The sequence below is a fragment of the Anopheles cruzii genome, chromosome X (genome assembly GCF_943734635.1).
Source record: "Anopheles cruzii chromosome X, idAnoCruzAS_RS32_06, whole genome shotgun sequence".
Lineage (NCBI taxonomy): Eukaryota > Metazoa > Arthropoda > Insecta > Diptera > Culicidae > Anopheles > Anopheles cruzii.
Window position 1 is genome coordinate 3,097,443 of NC_069143.1, and position 20,411 is coordinate 3,117,853.

General features: G+C 49.2%; 4 protein-coding genes across 9 annotated transcripts in view; 3 read left to right on the top strand and 1 right to left on the bottom strand.

Moving 5' to 3' along the window:
* Positions 1-1,326: 1,326 nt before the first annotated feature.
* LOC128269012 (transient receptor potential channel pyrexia-like) lies at positions 1,327-4,502 on the top strand. The gene is made up of 6 exons (XM_053006348.1): positions 1,327-1,353; positions 1,438-1,988; positions 2,060-3,266; positions 3,338-3,482; positions 3,562-4,055; positions 4,146-4,502. The coding sequence occupies exons 1-6, from the start codon at positions 1,327-1,329 to the stop codon at positions 4,500-4,502; spliced, it is 2,781 nt and encodes a 926-aa protein (XP_052862308.1).
* A 1,966-nt stretch (positions 4,503-6,468) lies between these two features.
* On the top strand, positions 6,469-10,570 carry LOC128267186 (uncharacterized). 6 transcript variants are annotated; one of them, XM_053003985.1, is made up of 5 exons: positions 6,470-7,092; positions 7,827-7,886; positions 7,970-8,165; positions 9,147-9,415; positions 9,534-10,570. In XM_053003985.1, exons 4-5 carry the CDS (start codon positions 9,202-9,204, stop codon positions 9,959-9,961), a joined length of 642 nt encoding a protein of 213 aa, XP_052859945.1. In that variant the 5' UTR covers positions 6,470-7,092; positions 7,827-7,886; positions 7,970-8,165; positions 9,147-9,201; the 3' UTR covers positions 9,962-10,570. The 6 variants fall into 6 exon arrangements, with proteins under 6 accessions (XP_052859952.1, XP_052859945.1, XP_052859938.1 ...); XM_053003992.1 differs by having other exon boundaries at positions 6,469-7,092; positions 7,827-8,083; XM_053003978.1 differs by having other exon boundaries at positions 7,827-8,165.
* A 194-nt stretch (positions 10,571-10,764) lies between these two features.
* On the bottom strand, positions 10,765-13,893 carry LOC128277441 (probable Dol-P-Man:Man(7)GlcNAc(2)-PP-Dol alpha-1,6-mannosyltransferase). Its single transcript, XM_053015899.1, is given in 8 exon segments — positions 10,765-10,880; positions 10,883-10,915; positions 10,918-11,744; positions 11,829-11,933; positions 11,997-12,137; positions 12,200-12,899; positions 12,964-13,096; positions 13,191-13,893. Coding segments are annotated over 8 exon segments (2,181 nt in total). The 5' UTR covers positions 13,317-13,893.
* A 6,431-nt stretch (positions 13,894-20,324) lies between these two features.
* Positions 20,325-20,411, top strand: part of LOC128277452 (paired box protein Pax-1) — a 55,182-nt gene continuing 55,095 nt past the window's right edge. The window contains exon 1 of the mRNA XM_053015910.1: positions 20,325-20,334. Within this exon, the coding sequence (XP_052871870.1) occupies positions 20,325-20,334 (10 nt within the window). The remainder of the gene's footprint in view (positions 20,335-20,411) is intronic.

Below are 20,411 nucleotides of genomic sequence, written 5' to 3' on the forward strand. Positions count from 1 at the left end.
TCCAGAGCAGTGCGTTTGTCAACCATGTGCTACATTACCGCAAGATCCATGTTTTCGTAGGGTTCGACTATGCATGTTTTATCACATCACAGGTTACAAACCGACCAATGCCATCATAGTAGCCCGACAAAAGTACTAGTGCTATTTTTCTAGTAATAGCAAACTACCTGACGTGAAGAGCAATGCATGAAATTACCAAAACTCTCCCTGACGTCTGTGCTCAAGGCGTCATCTTAATGAACCGTTTTTTAAATTCATTGGTTTCATGGTTAATGCAAAATTCAGCTTCAGTCAGCCGGATGTAGTTTTTAGGAAAAAGCATGCAAGCACACCAGCGCCAAGGCATTCCGATAGAAGCTAATTAGCAGCGAAAACAGATGGATTGTTTACAAATTCCAATTTCGAAGAGGAGTTGCCCGCTAGGCAAGGGGGTCTGGCAACTAAATTAGAAATGCCCTGTAGCAACTATCGAGAAGCTGTAGGGCGTTGCTCCTCTTAGTCCCGCTGTTTGTTTTTTTTCTACGATTTCAGTGGTGTTTTTACAATTTTACGCGTTGAGAAAAAACTTGGTGTACTGCCACATAAGGCGGGAGTGTTTGGGACCACTATTTGCTGCGTTATTTAAGAGCTGATTTTACTGACTCAATTGTTTGCTGGCATTCAGTTAACTTCTGCCTGTTGTTAATCTTAGTCAAAGTTTGTAGCGTTTGCTCAAATAGACAGCTCACTTGGTATATCTTCTAACGGAGAAGGCCCACACGGACCAGAGTTAGTGGCACCTAGCAAGCTAATGTAAATTTTCTCAACATTTTTTCTTACCTGAACACTTTTCGCTAGCATATACATGTTATATTTCAAAGCGCTGTATTGCAAACTCAAAAACAAATTCTAGCATCACAGGACAATTATTATGTGAGGTTTTGACTTCGTCTGAAAATGATACTGCTAAATTTTACACCAAAAGTATGATGCCATGATGCAACGAGCAATGGAAAAAGAAAGTATCTTGCCAAACGGATGTTGTAGGGATATACAATGTAACCCTCATCAGGACAAATTTTAAAGCACATAAACAATCGTCTTCCTGTTTCGAATGGCCACAACAGCCCTGTAAACTTCATCCGAATGCCGTCACATGTTTTTTAATGGTGCATGAACAATAGTGTTAACGTAGTCTCAGTCAAGTTCAAATAGAAATGGTACAAATCTGGTACAAATCTACCACGATAAGCTGTTTCTATTTTATACTCCAAATTGCAGCGCTATTTCCGTAACCAGGAGTCAGCATAAGCGTGCTTGATGATCGAATGATGCCTAGCGTTGGGAATGGATACGGTTCGGTTTTCTATCATTGTACGCCTTTCATTCTACTCTTCCTGTTCGATCTTACTTACACGAAAATTAACGTCTACCCGGGGGTGGCTTGCATCTTTTCAGGAGAATGAAATGCGCTGGGAGGACGAATATCGAATGTATTACCAGGAATCGGATGGAATCAGTGATCCGATGGACGATGCTGACCGGTTGCGATTGAGTATATCGAGCGAGAGTGACGTCGGCGGGGTAGAGATTTCGTCGCCGAACCAGCCGCATGATTTCGGAACGGACGATCGAGACGGACACAGGGAAATATGGAGTAACGGAGACATCGAGAGCTGCCTAAAGGAGCTGCCCGATGGTGAGCGTATCGCTGATTTCTTGGGTTGCTGTTTGGTACCGGTCGATGGGGATGTACTGCGAGAATTCACACAGCATGTGAATACTTTTGCGCTGATGGCCGTTTGGTACCGAAAACATGATCTGCTTCGCAAGGTTCTTACGGACGAGAGCGCCGACGTAAATGCGACAGATGCTGCCGGCCGAACAGCACTGCATCTGGCTTGCTACGCCGGCGATCACCAAGCAGCCGAAATGTTGCTACAACACGGTGCGAAGTCACAGTCGTGGGATAACGAACGGATTGCTACACCGCTGCACTGTGCCGCCAGGTTAGCTAACCGGTGCATTAGTTCAACATCCGGCGCCTATTTAACAATCAATTATTCAACACTTTCAACAGCTGTGGTAGTTTGGAATGTGTGACTTTGCTGCTCGCACAAAACGCGGACATCAATGCTGGTATAGAGAGGTATTCGCCGCTCCACTACGCGGTAATGCGCAACAGTAAACGGTGTGTGGAATATTTGCTTCTGCATGGTGCCAACCCAAATACGCCGCAAGTGTACACTCAAACGCCACTTCACGTGGCTGCGGCACTTGGCTACGCGGAATGCATGGGACTGTTGCTAAGTCACGGGGCTGATGCGCGGTCTCAGTTTGGTCAGAAAAAGATCACCGCCCTACACCTGGCAGCTTCCGAAAATTATCTGGAGTGCGTGAAGCTTCTGGTGGTCGCCGGGGCAAATATTAATGCTCGGAACCGAGACCAGCAGACGCCGTTGCACTTGGCCTGCCTGTCTCAGTGCCACGAAACGGTAACATACTTGATCGCACAACACGCCGATGTCCATGCGATATACCGCGACGGTCGGACGGCGTTACATGCCTCGATCGTGAAAGAATCACGCTTCTGGGACTGCACGCTCAGTCTTTTGAAGGCAAAGGTGGACGTGAATCGGGCGGATAACTTCGGCTATACTCCGCTCCATATAGCGGCATTGAACGAGTTCAGCACCTGCGTCTACATGCTGATCGAGTTCGGAGCCGACATTACAGCCCGTACAAACGGGGGCGTTTCCGCCTTGTCATTTATCATACGACGTACTCCTGAGATTATCCCGAAGTATATCGCAAAACTGGACGCAGCGATCAGTGTCAATAGTATACACGAGATTGGTGATGTTGACTGCGAAATACGACTCGATTTTCGACCGCTGGTACCGAACAACGACCGAGGTGAAACGGAACTGCTGCTGGCATTCATCGAGGTCGGTCAGAGACGCATTTTGAAGCACCCGCTATGCGAAACATTCCTACTCCTTAAGTGGCGTAGGATCCGAAAGTTTTTCATATTCAGCTTGTTTTATCACGGACTTTTTGTGCTGCTGTTCACGGCGTACGTTCTCGGAGTGTACGTGGAAGGCTGCCGAACCAGCGTCTGTGAAATGCCGCCGTACGTTCCACCGATCGGATACATCATCACACTATTCAACCTGGTGCTGTTGACAAAGGAAATTTTTCAAATGATGCACGGGTTCGTCAGTTACGTTCGCTATTGGGAAAATTGGCTGCAGTGGAGTATTGTAATAGGAATATTTCTCTGCACGGTGAGTGAAACGTGACGCGAAAAAGTGACGCGTTAGTTTGCTGCGTTCAAACAGGATATCTCCTTTCGCAGCACAACGCTCTCAGCGACATCAACTCAGTAATGACCTGGCAGCACCATGTGGCGGCGGTAGTGATTTTTCTAGCTTGGCTCGAGCTGATGATGTTGGTGGGGCGTTTTCCCATCTTTGGATTATACGTGCAAATGTTTACCACAGGTAATGTCGTCAACGTAAAAATGAAATTATTGTGTTTCTATTTCGCCTCAATCAACTCCATTTCCTTCACTATTTACAGTCGCTGTAAATTTTTCTAAATTTCTCATGGCGTACTGCTGTTTGCTAGTAGCATTTGGGTTAAGCTTTTGTGTCCTGTTCCCGAATCATATTGCGTTCAAAGAGATCCCACGATCGCTGCTGAAAACCATCGTTATGATGGCCGGGGAGCTGGAGTTTGAAGATATATTCTATGGCGAAAACTTGAAAATTGAATATCCGGCTACAGCGCACGGGATGTTTCTGGCGTTTGTACTGTTGGTGACGGTGATTCTGACCAATCTGCTTGTTGGTCTGGCGGTCAGTGATATACAAGGTTTGCAGCAGTCGGCCGGATTAGACCGCTTGTCCCGCCAAGCTGAGCTTATTTCACGTCTAGAGGGGCTGATGTTTTCCAAATTGCTGAGAAAAGCGCCGATACGGATATGGGTAATATTCCAGAAGATAGCGCTACTGAAAACGTCACGATGCCGTTTGCATTTTCGTGTCAAGCCAAACGATCCGCGGGAGAAACGGGTACGAAGATCACGATGCGATGATGCCCTTTCGAGGTGGCATAACAGTGCAACACGGACTCACAGGTCGTGTGTGTTTGAACCATTGCAGATTCCAAAGGAATTGATAACATCAATCTACCAGTTGGTGGCCGAACGGCGCGAACGGAATCAATCAATAAGGAGAAGACGAACGTATCGAAACATAGAAAGGTTTAACGATTTGCAGAGCGATGATAATGCAGTAACTTTGCGCCGGAAGCATTTTAAAACACTTAATAAGAACCGCACGTTTTCCGACAACCATTACGGCGGTGTCCGGCCAGATACTATGCCCCCAGTGCCGCTGTATTCGAGCTCAACTGGTTCGATAAAAATGCTCGAAGAAACGCAGAAGGTAATATTGAAAAGGTTAGATGCCATCAGAGAAGATCTCGATGTGGTGAAAAATAAAATAAAAATGATGTAAAAAGAAAGCGACTATCTGTTATTTGAACTTACCAACAACTCACACGTGAGCAGATCGCCATTCGTTAGTTCAACCGTCGACGTCCCGAATCAAATCACATGGCACTTTCATCAGCAGCTCGTTTCTTACATCTGACGCTGCTTTTAGCATCACAATTTGCTTATCATGTATTCTCATGTTGTTACCTGTAACACGGGCCGGGGAACAGTAGCTAAAAAGACATTGGCTGGACCATTTAGTAGATTTTCTTACTCAGCGAGCAAGCGAGAGCAGCGCTTACCGTTCATCGTTACACTTTGACTGCTTTTAACTACGGATCACAGTATCGACTTACTCGTTTCATGTTTAGTTCCAGCAACGTACAATCATTTGGCAAACTTTATCAAAAACAACACACAAAACAAACTAAACTGACAGTTTCAATTGTCAAAACTCGTTTGCCTAGTGGTTGAGGAGAGTTGCGCGAGCGAAAGTAAATGATCTACAATGGTTCGAAACACGGCTAGACACGCTCGCTTCCGGGTTATTCGAAGTCGATCACTGGGATTTTACGGACCAACGTGGAAGCAACACGCGGCCCCCGTGGTCAAGCATGAGACCAGAACCTGGTGGTGGGCCATCAGGAGGTTTCCTGCATCGGGAACAAATACAAGATTATCGTATAGATGGGTTGAGTCTAAACACCAAACGCCCTTGCAATAAACATAAACGTGTATCGACTTTAACAACAAATTCGTGCCTAAGCTATGCGACAAAATAAAGTCAAAATTTAAACCAAACGATTGATTTACGACAGATTTAAACCAAACGTCAAAATTTAAACCAAACGAATGATGTACACAAAACTTGCCACCGCCGCCCGGGTTCACCTCGGCTGCTGGACCGTTCGTTACTACTCTGCCGTTTCGATCATCTATCGCTACCTTCTCACCCATACTCAAAGTCCTAGGCCCCGTAGCCCTAGCAGCCCTTACTGTTCCGAATGGCCAGTTCTAGCAATGAATAAATTTGCAAAGGCAGCTTTTAGAGGACATATTACTCCAAATACTCTGTCACATGAGCGCATGGGGACATGGGCTTGATTTGAATGATTTGAATAAAATTACACAACTCAGAATGGTTAGGTATGAATTGTATGAACATTGCATTGTGTTCAAGTAATGCATTAATACGTGAAAATAGCAGACTCGAAAATATCAACATGACTCGAATAAGGGGGAATTGGGTTGTACGAGACTTCTTTTGCTCGCATTGGTTCTAATTTGTGTTAACTCTGTGGAGAGGATATAGTCTAAGGAAAAGCGGAAGAGCGAAAGAGCCTTGCGTACTATAGTTTGGTTTCATTTTACTTCGCCTATTGCATAACGAACTCGTCCTTGGCCGCCTGCCATCGGATGGTGTACTAGGTGTAACTAAAGCCAGTTGCCTACTAGCATCGCATCACCTTGTCTACACACAGTCTGGATGATACTTAGTCTATTCCTAGTTCCTGTATCCTAGTGGTTAAATTTATTTAACCAACAGAGAAACTAGGTAAACCGCAACCGCGTTTGTGTAGACAAGAGGGGGCGGTACTGGTGGGCAACTGACTTTAGGTGTAACGAACTGCACGGCACGTACAATGACAACGCGACGAAACGTTGCACAAGTTTAAACAGAATGCCTTGTTTCAACAAATAAGGAAATATGTTTTTTGATCCATAAGATCAAAAACCGTATTACGTAAAACGTAAAGCGTAAACGAAATAATTCATTATGAGCACAGTGTAGCCATTGACGCGGTTACGTTATGCATTCAGCACCGTTTCCTTCGGTATGCTGTAACTCGAAAAGCCGATTAAGTCGAAGACGAAAGCGACGAAGGAAAGCGGGAAAGGAGGCACGCTCGGAAGTGATCGGCGAAACAAAATGTAAACGTTACATTGTGTCGAAATCCCATGGCGTATTTTTTAATGTCACATAACTACGAATGGCGTGTGAGAGTTTATTAGTAAAATCGAAGTAACAGAGAGCGTTTTAACTTGGAAATTCTTGCTGAAAGCATACGGCGCGACAACGAGTAAAAAACTAGCTGGCCGTAGTACGGTGGAATACGGCTAAGCGGCTTAGATCTTCATTTTCACTGGATGCGGTCGTACGCCAACCGTAGCCGCCAGTTGCTTGTTAGAATTCAGCTCAACCGGTTTGACTGTGAAGCTACTCGATTGCGGCCAGATTGCCAAACGAAATTCAAACTAGTGAATTGACCGCGCGTCGCATAGAGCGGAAGGAATGGATAACTGTGACACTAGGGTTTCGGAACCGCTGTACGCCCAGGATGCCGAGTTAGCGGATGGTGGGGCGTTCGCCAAGAAGCGGGAACATCCGAAATGGGTCCGAGTGATCGTTGTTTGCATTTATTTATTCACGGTATCGTTTGCGGCTCTACTTTTATCGTTCTACTACATCTTCTTTTGGCAACCAAAAATCGAACAGTTTCACGACGATAGCCCAGAAAGACTAACGGCTAACTGTGATCAAGGCAACTAGTGGAAAACAATCAAATCGACAATCAAACTACTATCGCACCGAATATATTTATCAAACCAAAGTAAGTAAAATTAGTGCTCAGTTTAGTAATGTGAGTAAAAATAGTGCACAGTTTCATAATTTTGACATGAACATTTGAAATACTCTTAAGATTTTCTAGGACTTTGTGGTGAAACTGTTGAACAGAAAAGCCGTCAGTACCCTTCTCCGAAGACACCCTTCTCTAGTTCATTAATGGCAGCTGATTAGCTAGCCGATTGATTGATTGTTAGGGAATTGGTGTAAATCAATTAATCCTAATTTGGCTGATTAATGACATAGCATTTCGGAGTGCTTCCATTGCCGAAGAGCATTCCAGTGCGCAACTGATGCGTCGCGATTGCTAATGATTAACCGAAATTGAGGGACGAATCAAAATGTACTAAATACATTGAAAATTTTAAATAAAACAAATTTAAAAAGAGACATGTATTGGATGGTGCAGCTGCAGCAAAAGCGAATTCTGTTGTAGTCAACTGTGCAAATCAACACTCGTGCTGGTTATTACTCTAGGCTGGCTTCGTTTGCGCCAAAAACAGAGTCGTTTGCGCCAAAACAGTATTTTTCCGATACAGGTCAGATGCCTTTGTGTGTGCATGGTATCGACGTAAAATAATCCCCTTAGTAACGAAAATAAACGTGCATTGCCTCCCTGACCCTGTGATTTGACGATTTCCTCTCACCCAAACTCTCTTTTGCATGTTATTTCTCTCTTAGTCCACCACTTGTTTACACTTCTCTCTATTTTTCCAACAGTAGCCAACTGTGTTCTACTGCAATTGCAGTGGATGGCGAGTGGAAAAACTTTCCCGGAAGGTAGCGACCACTTGGAAAATTAGAGAATTTTCAAGGCACTTCGCGCTCAATCTCGCTTTCTCTCTCGCCCCGGCTCTGGGAAGTTTGTCGGTGACCCATAGAACAGCCACAGATCCTTAGCGGAACGACTGCGAACGGGTGAAGAAGAAGCATTTTTCACGATTCATATATGCTGAAGTAAATTATTGCTTTTGACAGTGAGTAATAGCAAAGTAAAGTGCATCGAACTAAAAACATATGATAAACGTGTCATCGGTCCATCGGGCGTTCACCTAACGGGTAATACTTAGTTTGTTCGGTTCGCGATCCGATCTAATAGGCCCGTACCAGGACATGCAATAGGAAATGCAGTGATTCAATCGCTCATCGCCAAACGGATCTAACTAGCTCTACCTTCAACCATCGTCACGAACCACGGTTCCAGCTGCATCGAAAATTGCTACTGTTGAGCACACACTGTTGAGCGATAAACGTAAAATGTAAATTTATTGCCACAAGGAGCAAACATAAAACAGATCTTATCCGCCTTGCGTGGTGCTCGTTCTGTTCCGTTGAATACACTCAACATCTGTCGTTTTGCAATGATACCGTGTTTTTCTCATTGAAGTTCGAGATTACTCACGGTCTCATAAATCGTTCATCAATACGCGTAAAAGTATCGAGCGTACCGAAAGGGATTCATTGACCTTGGAAGTCGCTGGAAAAACAGACACGCAGCAGACGTTAAAGTGTGGTCAATAAAACGGATAGGTTTTTCGCTCCTTTTTATGCACCATTTTTTTTCCTGTGGAAAAAAGTGGCATAATTGTGGGTCAATAAAACATTCGCTGCCTCACCACTAGCTTGGCGTACGCTTGTGTACGTGTGTGTTATAATACTGTTCAGCTCAAGACTCCATTAGCTAATATTGACTACAAGTAATTAAATGTGGTGGTTGCAGACAAAACAACAACACTAAAAATCGATAAATCGCGGTTGCGGTCTGGTTTCGAAATAGAACTCTTTGCAGCGTGCAAAAAAGCATTGCCACATGTATGCGAACTTTCTGCGAATATGCGCAATTGCTGTATTTTCAACAATAATATTTTCCGGATCGGAAAATATACTTTCACGGACGGTGCTGCAACTACAGTTCTTCCCGGCCAAGTCGGAGCACCGCTATTGAACACATTTACACTCGCCCGTGCACATACACATAGAAGCACAATCTATTTGCATACCACTTGTTTGTTGTTTAGCTTTGAATTCTACGTCTTTCAGAGTTGGTACGTTGCAATCCGATGCAATACACCGGTGAGTTTCATATGAGGACACCATGAGCTACACGGCGGAAGAGAAAATAAAACTAGCTGGAGAGGACTCGAAGGATCGTCTGTACGAAGTGAAGCAGAACCAGAAAGCAATCCGTATTCTAACGGTCGCAGCTTACGTGCTGTGTGTATCGCTAGTGGCCATCATGCTATCGCTGTACTATATCTTCTTCTGGGATCCCAGTACGAATCCGATGCAGCAAAAAACACAAACTATCGGTTGGTTGTAGGCTAACTTGTCATTATCATTATCATTGTTTTCGTATATTTAAGAGTTCCCCATATCCGCGCTTTAATACTTCCGCTTGATCGCTTTCGTTTTTTTTTTATCTTACAGACACCCTTATCATTCCGGAACACTTGGCTATCCGATTGGCTAACCGCAGCGAGATTCCTGCCAATCGATTTTTCCATAGCTTTTACCAGAGCCTCGTCCAGGATCGTCTAGTCAAGATCAGGAAGGAGGTACAAATTACGGAATCGGGCAACCTGACCAAGCTTATTGAGCTCTACCACCAGGAACAAGATCGGCATCGCACAGACAGAATGGTGGCGGCACGCAAACGGCAGCTTAAAGCGGCACTCTCGCAATCTGAATCGATGGGAAGTTTCAAGCAGCAGGAGATATTAGCCACCATCGCTGACCAAGATCAGAGTGCAATAATGGATGAAGATGACGCTGGAGATGATTATGAGCAGAGTGGCAACGAGCTTTATTCCAACCATACCACAATTCAGCTGGATGGTGACGAGTCGGAACAGTAACTAGCAACAGTTACAGCGTTACAAATAGAACTTATATTGGGCTGCACTCGAACACATGCAGGAAAGTTAAACAGGGATCGCACGCACGATTTACATGACAAATGTGCACGTAATTTCTTTGAATGGCATCCACCATTGCACATGCTCGCCTCTTTTACGAATGTGAGGTATACGCGCGAAACGAAAAAATGTTTTTTGTAAAATGTTTGTAAACTTGTTATGTTATAGTCTGAGTGCCCGTTTTTCGTAAGTTCTTTAACAGTAATAAATATTTAATAAAACAGAACTTTAACGCTCTCATAGCGTGGTCGATTTGAGTCGTTGGAGCATGAACAAATTATAAATTCTACCATCAAGTTCTACACAAGTATCGTTCTCAGCCTTTAAAATCAGCATAGCTTGCCGATCTGGAAACACAAATCTGTTAACAAACATTTTGTGACAGACCCATCATCGTAAAAATAAAAATATTCGTGATATAGTGAACTATGCAATAGTTGCCATTAGTAGAAACTCTGGTTTTGTAATTTCCGGAGCACCCGTATACAGATTGTCGGAGGGCAATCGAGGGTGAATTTGTTATTGGTTAATAAACATAAAGTTTGACCTGCGTGCATTACATATACATGTTGCAACACTTTATTATGTTTAATGGATGGGTTGGGAAAAGTCTTTGAAACATCCGAGGTCCTTCCGAGTAAAACTGTTCAACTGTTCCACGCTTTCTTTTCGTTCCGTGAAAAAAATGTATATACCATGCACACACGGTTTTCGTTCTTCCAGACAAGCCAAACGTATATTTGCTAGTCTAGCTCAATGGAGGTCTCACTGTCATCTATAATTTTCTTCAACCACTCCTCCTCGTGGGCATCCGGTTCACTGAAGCTCGTTTTCGTAAGTATGTTCACTGATTCTCGCATTTTTCCTCTTTGATGAGGTTCTTGATTGTTTTAATTTTTTAAGCAAATTAATCGCTGGAAAAAATTCTCCTACCTTACTGTCATCTTCCGCCGGGGGGTCATAGAGTTTATTGCGCCCCATATTCGGTTGATGGTCGATAGTCGGTGCGTTCGATTCATCTGGCTCTTCATGAGAAGATTTGGGTTCTTTCTGCTCCACGTTGATATTGGTTCTCCTGAACTGTGGCTTGGGAAGGAGAGGCAAAGATCGGAATGGTCGTTTGTTGATGTCTTGCACGCGCGTCTCGGTTTTACGCCCAATACGAGCCAGTGGTTTTTCGATTGGGGCTGTCGTATACCGATGTTCTGTTGCAGCTGTCTTTCCGATGCGATGCACGTCTCTACTATCTTCCTCCGAACGGTTCGCATCTTCTGGTTCCTCTACTGAGCTCATGCCGTCCTCGTTTACCGTTTCCTTGGCGCCAGCATCAGTTGCCACGTATGAAGTTGCTTGGTTATCACTGGGAAATAATGCAATGTTTCCATTCTCATCTGAATACCGCTCCGGTTCGAACGTTTCGGGGTCGTCGTCATCGGCATTCTCGTCTATAAAATTTTCTAATTTCGTCCTGCGTCTGGGATCCCCTTCCACGTCATATCGGCGACGCATAATGAAAATGCATGGCTTCATTTTGATTTTTACCGGCAGTGCCGACTTGTACTGCAAACCTATGCTGCTGAAGCATTCCACAAACTCGACGATCTCGTGTGTTTGAAGCAGAAAACGCATGTAATCCGTGTACTTGTCACGAGCTTCCGAAAGCAGATAATCGAAACGATCCAGCATATCGTCGCCCGGTTGAAGGTTTTCTTTTTTACTGTAGCTGCAGTGTAGCGGTTAAAAGCACTTAAGCCAGTGAGTATTACGGTAAACATTTAGTAAAAACGTGTCAACGAAGAGAACGCACCTCCAATTAGGATTAATCTGAGCGAAACGGGAGACGCCGCTCTGGGCAGACAGGTTATCAATGTGTACCGTGACGTGCACTTCGCCAGCCGCCAACCGATGGAATCTGTAGTGAATGGTAGAACGAATGCAGGCTAACTAACGCTGGTGCACTTACCCGGTGTCTTACCTAGATATAGCAACTCCACCGGGATAGTTGGTTCCTGCCACCAACAGGAGAAACATGGTCAACAACGTATTCCCCAGCAGATGGCCGATGCAAATGAAGGACAAAAATTTGTTCCAAACCGTCTTGTATCGGTTGATCCACCTGTGTAGAAGAATCAGACTTGAGTGATTGACTCACAAAGTGGCAGGCAGTGTTCAACTTACAAGCGATTGCATGCGCAAGCGGCAGCCACGTTAAATAGTGGGAAAATGTAGATAATAAAACGAAGCTCCTTGTGCGGCAGGAAGGAAAAGAGTATCACAAACACCACGGCCGGGATGACCAGTGAACGGGTGCGCGTTTCGGTGTACAGCCCGAACGGGACAAACAGTATGGAGAGTCCCATAGCGCGGGGAAGCGCAGAGTAAAGGTACCACAGAAGCGGTGCGGTGCCCCAGTCGGAGCTCTTGTTCTGCACAGTGTTGAACCAGAAGACCTCGGCCTCTGGCCACAGAATCCGCCGCCAGAAGAAGCTATCGACAGCGACGGTGAGCACCACGAGGAAGATTCCGGCGGGAATTGCTGTCCGCAGGAAGACAGGCAGTGCGATGCGCTTGTAGTACAGATCGTACAGGAGATAGAGCCCGAGCAGCATAGCTAGCTCGGCGCGAAAAATTATGATTGCCGCACCGGAGCATACGATGAACAGTTTGACGCTCCGGTTCAACCAATAGCTTATGGCGAGCAGCACCAGCGGCATCGCCATGATGTTCGGCAGCGGGCGGCTCATGTAGAACATGAAGTGAAACTGTGTCACGGTGATCAGCATAAACCAGACGCCGACCGTCACGCCGAACTTGTGCAGAATGGTGATTTTCAGCCGATTCCACGCGAACGCCACCGTGCCGGCCAAGGCGAATCGCACTGCAAAGTGACGTGGGGCATGAGGGGGCGCAGAATGCAATCGAGGCGAACGTGGCATACGTACCAGCATACTGCATCCAAAACTTGTTAATGTCCAGCGCCTCCAGCAGCGTTGCCAGCGGGCTCACGAGGAAGGTAATAAACAGCGGGCCCAAAAAGGTACGAGGAACTACTCCCGGGTACTCGTGGTGATCGTACTGAAACATACAACAATCGATCCGACAATCAGACGGGATGGAGTGTGGTGATCTGGTTTAGTTGTTTGGGGGGGGTGGTTAGCGTGTTGTTTACCTCGGAAAGATTGGCCCGGTGGTAGAGCAAATCGTGCATCGCCTGCAGATTGAAGCTTTCCTCCACCTTGGTGAACGGTGTGTAAACACAGTGGGCTGCGGCTATCAGAAATACGAGCAACGCCATGGCATGGGCTTTACTTGGCCTTCGGCATGGACGGTGGCTGCTCTGCTCTATCGAACGAGGGACATAGAGGGCTGAGGGCCAACACACCGCTAGCCTCTCACCGGCACAACACCACACAGTACACTTGGCCCGCTCCAGCAGGTGGGAGGGCGGGGGTTGGCGATGGTTGGCCAGCAGCGACCCGGGAAGTCGGAAATTCAACTACACCCGCCACGTGTACGCGGGGCAGGCACCGCGGTGTTTGCAGTGCAGTGCTGCTCCGTTTTGTGCGAGCAAAAAATAAATCTATCGCACCGTAGTTATTTTTAATAGCAATTTCTAAAATAAACTCCACAGGCACACACCGGTGCACCACTACACGCTGTCGCACCAGACCTATACCACTGTCGAGCTGGCCGCTGGGGAACGGCATCCGCACCGCATGGCCTACAGTTTGGCCGCGAGTTTTCTCGTGTTGATGACTTTTCCACCACGGACGGACGAAACGGGGCCGGGTACGTTCCGGACCGATCGGTGGTGCCAATCGCGCCAAACCGCGAATGTACTTCCCGGCCTATACTGCAACGATAATCCGGTCCGGCACGCACTCTGGCAACCGCCGCCGGGCACAGCAGAGTAAAAATAATCCACAGTTAAGTACCTAGAACGCGGACGATCGTGGGGCTAGAAACCCGGGACAGGAAACAATCGTATGCAAGCGTTGAAGAGAAGTCGCCCCCTAGACTGGTTGCTTGCGTGTCCTGCCGCCGACGTTCGGGCGGCACATTTTTGCCGTGAATTCAATGAACCGAAACCATCAAAAACAAATCATAACAAACGTCCCCGGACCGTTCGTACACACTCTCTCTGTCAGCTGTCGGTAGAGATCCTGAAGCCGAGCGGCGCGCGTAGTTGCCGGTCGAGTTGTTGTGGTGTTTGGAAGACGTGGCGGGTTTTTCGTCGGCGCAAATATGTTTAATTCCCGCACGAGCCGCGTCGCGTCTGTTCGAGACGCGCTGCGTCGCGCAGTGCGACCAGCTTGCGTGCAATACCACGCGTGCAGCCATAATTATGGTTATGGCAAGCTCACAGCATTCGATAGGCTGTCCACAGCACTGTGAGACGAGCGCGTGTGTTCTGCCCTCTGTTTACCAGAGACCGTGGTCTGAAATTTTCAGTCCCTGACCGAGGTCCGGGCTCGCTCCAAGCCCCCAAGATTGCCGTTGGTGGCCATGCATCGAATGCATCATTCGCTTCGTTGCCAGCGTGTGTGCGCTGAGGTTCGCGGTTCGACGTTCTCGCGCGAGCCATCACCACCCGAACAACAACAAAAACAACAACAACAACAGGTGGAGTAGTTGGCACTCCTCCTTGCTGGGCAAGCTTGCGACCTCCGGCTTGCTCATCGTCCGTCGTTAATTTGTGCCAAAACCAATCCAATAGCAGCAGGAACGGCGAATAAACAATGCGCCCGCGTGTGTGCGGCGAGTGTGGGGGTCTAATTTTAGGCCACGACGACCCGGCGACACCACCTAGAACCTAGCGGGTACACTCCGACTGGAGCACCCCGAGCAGCAGCACGACAATGCGCACCGACTGGAGGCGGGACATGGGCGAAGGCGCTACGAGCTGAACTGAGCTGTGGTGGTGCTACGCTCGAACTGTGCCACTAATGGGCCGGATTATATTTATCTTCTGGTCCCCGGCCGGGTCGTAGGCCGAACGGGCGAACGCTGGGACAACTGTCATCGCCCTCGCCCGTGGTCGCCGGTGCGGTCCGGCGCATCATTTCCTGCTCCGACGGATGCCGGATCCGACCGCCGTGACGCGCGGTGCGCGCGCCGTTTCCCAGACCCAGGCCAGCATGTATGTGGCCGCGACCTGCCCGCGAGCGGACAGGAGTCCCTTAGGCGGGGTTAATGGTGCGCGAGCGGTGCAGCGCGCGTGAGATGATCCGTGCCACCAGGGAAGGCCACCGGCCACGATGCACGGGGCACGGAATGATGCAAATCGATCGGCGAACCGCGCATAATGTCTTCATACGTTCCGGCCGGCCGCAGCTTTCGCTGAAGCGCGGATGACGGGGTGCCGTGGTGTGGTGGGGGACCGCAGGACGGGTTTGTTGAAATTTTCCGTTTGATCTGCGCGAGAAAATGGAGCTTCCGCGACACGGCTAAACGCTCAGCTCAGCTCAGGGAGCTCAGGGACCTCGGGGCTCAGTAAATTGGAAAATCTCACAACGTCCTGCCCGCAGCCGCAAAATGGCGTGGCCACCAGCGTTTCGTCACGCGTTTCGGAACGTTGAAAATTCGCCAATTAAGACGTCAGGACCGGTCGGTCGGTCGGTCGGCCGGCCGATTGCCGGCCGGGATTCGAAGCGGCGGGCCCCGATCATTATCATTATCTCATTTCATCCGCCATTTAGCGTAAAGTGGAAGACGGCCGCGGCCCCTGTGTGGGGCGCGCGCAATCGGGAGAAGGACCTGACAGGAACCGGGCCGCCCACGACAGTGTGCCGGGATCGGACCGTGCGTGCTAAGCTGCGCTTAGCTAGGACACGAGCATCGCCCATTACTTAGTTGCCGCTCTCTCTCTCTTGCTCTCTCTCTCTCTCTCTCTCTTTCTTTCTTTTCAGCTTGTCTCGTGGCTTGCCCCCGGGACAGGACAATGATAGATGACGTCGGCGTAGATTTATGACAAACGACACAAAAACCGAGCCGCGGAGGACACAGCAAAGGACGGCGCAAAAGGACGCTCCATGACGCTTGACACCATGATCCGGGCTGATCTGTGTTCGGCACGCTGTGGGCTTTGTAACCGAATCCTCGCCCTCGCCGCTCTCGACCATGTGCTGGCCGAGTCCTGGCACCCTTCCGAAAGGTCTGCCGCGGGTCCGTCGCTTTTCGTCTGTCGCGCGCACGGATACGCGCGCAGTTAATCAGCATAATGAAAAACAAACGACACATCGGCTGCGGTGGTGTCCGGTGTTCCAAACGGGCGCGCCGCTACACGGCGGCGCGCCCGTTGGCTCGTTAGCGACACACCCGAAATCCCTCGTCCCTCGTTCCGGCCGCCCTGGGCCGCGGTCCTGCGGAGGCGACGACGGTGACGACGGATGACAAACGCGCACGGCGCGTTTTATCTCGCTCCCGAATGGCGGTCCGCCGGCGCTATTTCCGCTTCCGCGAGGCGATCTTTCTTCACACACACACACACACACGCATACGCACAGGCAGAGCCTTGAGCCTTGAGAGGGCCTCGGGGCCATCCGGTCAACACGATGGAAGTTGTTTGCGAAGCCCTCCAGTCGGCATATTGGACGCCACTCGAGCAGCGTCCGCAGCGATCAATGTCGGGATGGAGAGGAGGAGCGAGCGAAGGGGGGGGGGGGGGTATGGGTGACTCTTCAAGAGCGACCCCGGAGGCGACGTGTTGACAGTGGCACTCGGCATTCTCGATAGGATGCACCTCATCTGGGGCCTCCACTCCACGCTCGGCGCTCGAATCACTTAACCCTGCGCTTACAGGACACCCGGAAATCGGTACACCTAGCAGCAACAGCAGCAGCAGCAGCAGTATCGGCCAATCGCATTCCGGGGAGTGTTGATAGCATCGAACCGGTCAGACAGTAACTGGCACAGCGTTGGAGCGACTTCTTCATGAAGAACGTATGTGAAGTTTCATTTCTGATCTGCCACTTACTTTTTTTTACAAGCCATTTAGTATCGACATGTCACAATGTTTTTTACAATGAAAAAAATCAAGTATCGTGCAGTGATTTAATTTCTAGTTTTTGAAAGCTTTCGACTCACCGACTCACCTTCACCTTCAATTAGTACAATGAAAGAGGGGTTTCTGAGTTTAAACGTGGTCGTAGTAGCCTTCAAGACGATCCACGTTAAAGTCGCCAAAAAACAGACACAACATCTGAAATCGTAGAAAAAATACACAATATCGTGTTGGAAAATTGTCGAATCTCTTAAAGACATTCACTATAAGGCCTAGCCATCTTATTGAGCACTGTAACCAATATTTTGACTGAAGAATTGGGTTTCAGAAAGATGTGTGCAAAAAATGAAACAAAAAGGCATTCGAGTGAAACTTTCTCGGCAACATTTAGAGCGTTTTCGTGGTTCTTCGGTTCCGAAACGTGTTCAAGTCCAGAAACCGGCCCAAAAAGGTGTTAGCATCAGTTTTGTGGAATGCGAATGCAGTTTTGTCAGCCGGATTACTTGGTAAACTGATAAAACAATAAATTTCGATTATTGCTGTAACGTTTCCGACCAATTGGAAGAGAAAATTCGTGAAAAAATACCCCAGGTTTGCAGAAGAAAAACAACCTCTTTCATTAGGGCCAATGCACCGTGTCACAAGAGCATTTTGAAAATGGTAAAAATCCATAAATTTAATTGTTCGAATTGTTGTTCGAATCTACCGTATTCAACAGATTTAGGCCCTGGTGACTTCCAGACCAAAAAAAAAATCATGCGTAAAAAAACGTGTTTCATCGAACGAATAATAAAGTGTATTTCAAACCATAGAAATGATGTTTTTCTTATGGAACCGCATAACTGATTGAACAGTAACCCAGTAATAGTAATAGGAATGATGGATAACAACATCGTCAAGGACACAGCCACGCAGTACAGGACACGCAGGTCAAGCACACTCCGCGCGGTCTCTTGGCGCGGCAAATCGCGGCCGCCTGTTGGACCTACAGAGTGAAATCGATTTTCGTCCTCCGAACGCTGTTTTTTTTGTTTCACCGTTTGTGCCCATTTTCCTACGACCTGGCTGGCTGGCTGGCTGGCTGCACTGGGTCTGTGACCCGTGGCGGTTCTGTGGTTCACTTCCCACCGACACACACCGCACACTGCACACCGCACACCGCACACACACACACACACACAATGGCTAAACGAACCGCATCGAGGCGGAAAAGGGATCTGCCCGGGCGGGCTGCCCGATCCGCGTCTGTGCTGAACGGCCGGGGTGCGTTCGTCCTTTGGCGGAACGGGTAGCCGATGACACGCTACGGCTAAGGGGAAAAGGAAGCGCCATCAAACCAGCACACACACACACACACCGCACACACGGCGGGGACGATTCTCGGGGGGTTAAAAAAGGTCGTGAGCGCGCGCGCACGCGGTCCGATCGCGTTGACAGATCGCGCGCTTTGACAGATCGCGTTGTTTTTGTTATTGTCCCTTGTCGCCGTTCCTTTCCCGGGCCCGGGGAGAACGGGTTGCCAACCGGCCGGCCGGCCGGCCGGGTGAGGGACCGGAACCGGAACACGCGGAAAAACCAGAATGGAACCGGACACACACACACACACATGGAACGGTTTGGAAAACTCTGGCTGGCTGGCTGGCTGGAGGCCGCCTCTCGGGTGGGTCAATTGTGTGTGTCAGTGCAGTGCCGTCCATCGAACTGGCCCCTTCCGCGCTTGGCCGCAAGAGCGAGACGGCGAATGGCGAGCCGTTCTCCTGGATGCGCTCGCTCTACTCGTCGCTGTTGTTCCGTTCCGTTCCGTTCGCGCGCACCGATCCGGTCCCTGCGGTGGCCACGCCCCCCGAGTGCGCCGAGCACGGGAGCGCGCACACACACGGCGCTCGCACGCACGCGGACACGCCGGGTGACGCCCATCGGGTGGTCGGGTTCGCACCGATCGCCATTCGCGCGCTCTGGCTCATTGTCAATTGCGCCGTGCCGTGCGATAGATAGGACGACGACGACGACGCTGCCTGCCGCTGCTGCTGCTGCTGCTGTTGATCGTTTCGCGCGCGCGCGACCCACCGAGTCTTATCACCGAGTACGTGTGCGCGAGTGTTAGTGTGTGTGTGTGTGTTTGCGTGTGTGCCACCGGGGGACGATAAGAGACGGCCGACGGACGGCCGGAAGCATTCCGGAGAACGCAGAACAAATCGAGCAGAGCAAAAGCACCACAATCAGCACCGCGCGAATCAGCACAGGAACGAAGCGAAGGAACCAAAGGAGGGGTGGGGATCAACGCGATCAAATCGGAAAGCAGCGCATGAAAAAAAAAACTCAGCGAAGCGCGATAAAGGACACGGACACTGTGAAGTAGTAGTGTGTGCGGGTACCGTGCTGATCTAGCGCCGCATGGCACCCACTTGCGGTGTGTCCTTGCGTCCTTGCGGTCGGGGACGCTGGAATGCGGGAATGCGGAATGCGACCACGCGCATCGAGGACCTCGAGGACGACCGGGTGTGGGTGTGGTGAGGAGGCGATCAGCGATCAGCGGACGTGTCGCCGTGCCTTAGCCGCCTCCCCGCCCTGCCCCCCTTAACGGCCCCGGCAGCACCGGCAACCGACAACAACAACAACCAACAACAACCAACAACAACCACGTGCGTGCGTGCGTGCGTGTGTGTGCAACGTATAGTACAAAAAGTGTAGCAGGCGTGTAGTAGCGAGTGAGAAGCGAGCGAGGACCTCCGTTCGGGAGCGCAGGATAAGAATGGTGAAACAATAGAGAGAGTGTGAGAGAGTGAGAGTGAGGTTTGGCAGGTATTTCAGTGGAACACAGAGTGCCGAGAGTACGAGCGTGCCAGCGTGTGTGTGTGTGTGTGCGTCGTGTGTCTGTTGTTACAGGCGACAGGCGAGGTCGGTGGTCAGAGTCGACCACCAGGATCTGCCAGTGCGTGCGTGCGTGCGTGCGTGCAAAGTGTGCGTGGAGCGCCCACTTTAGTCTTCAATCAAGGAGAGGTCCCTGGGACCGCGGGGGCCTAGCCAGCCTAGCCAGCGGCAGGACACCCACCCACCCACCCATCGCAACCACTACCGCAGCAACAACAACAACAATCAGCAACAGCTAGCGAGAGAGAGAGAGAGAGAGCGAGAGAAAGGGGTCGAGTGAGAAGTAGAGTGGAGTGAGAAGTGGAGAGAGAAAAAAGTAACGGAATTGCCACCAGGAATTAGAGCACGGTGACGTGAGAAAACCCCCACTCGTACCCCGACCATCGGCTGCCGGTATCCACAATCAACCGCATCGAGCCAGCAACAGCAATGGAGCCAGGTGAGTGCGTTTTTTTGTTGGATGGGTACTGTCGTCCTGGAAGCAGGACGCAGTGGTAATATATGGCAAAACGAGAA

What these genes read in the sequence shown, in the direction of transcription:
- LOC128269012 (XM_053006348.1), top strand. Translation starts at nt 1,327, where the DNA reads ATGGATACGGTTCGGTTTTCTATCATT. An exon ending in CGGTTCGGTTTTCTATCATT is followed by an intron (nt 1,354 to 1,437) that starts GTACGCCTTTCA and finishes GCATCTTTTCAG; the next exon opens with GAGAATGAAATGCGCTGGGA. An exon ending in ACGATCCGCGGGAGAAACGG is followed by an intron (nt 4,056 to 4,145) that starts GTACGAAGATCA and finishes GAACCATTGCAG; the next exon opens with ATTCCAAAGGAATTGATAAC.
- LOC128267186 (XM_053003992.1), top strand. Translation starts at nt 9,202, where the DNA reads ATGAGCTACACGGCGGAAGAGAAAATAAAACTAGCTGGAGAGGACTCG. An exon ending in GCAAAAAACACAAACTATCG is followed by an intron (nt 9,416 to 9,533) that starts GTTGGTTGTAGG and finishes TTTATCTTACAG; the next exon opens with ACACCCTTATCATTCCGGAA.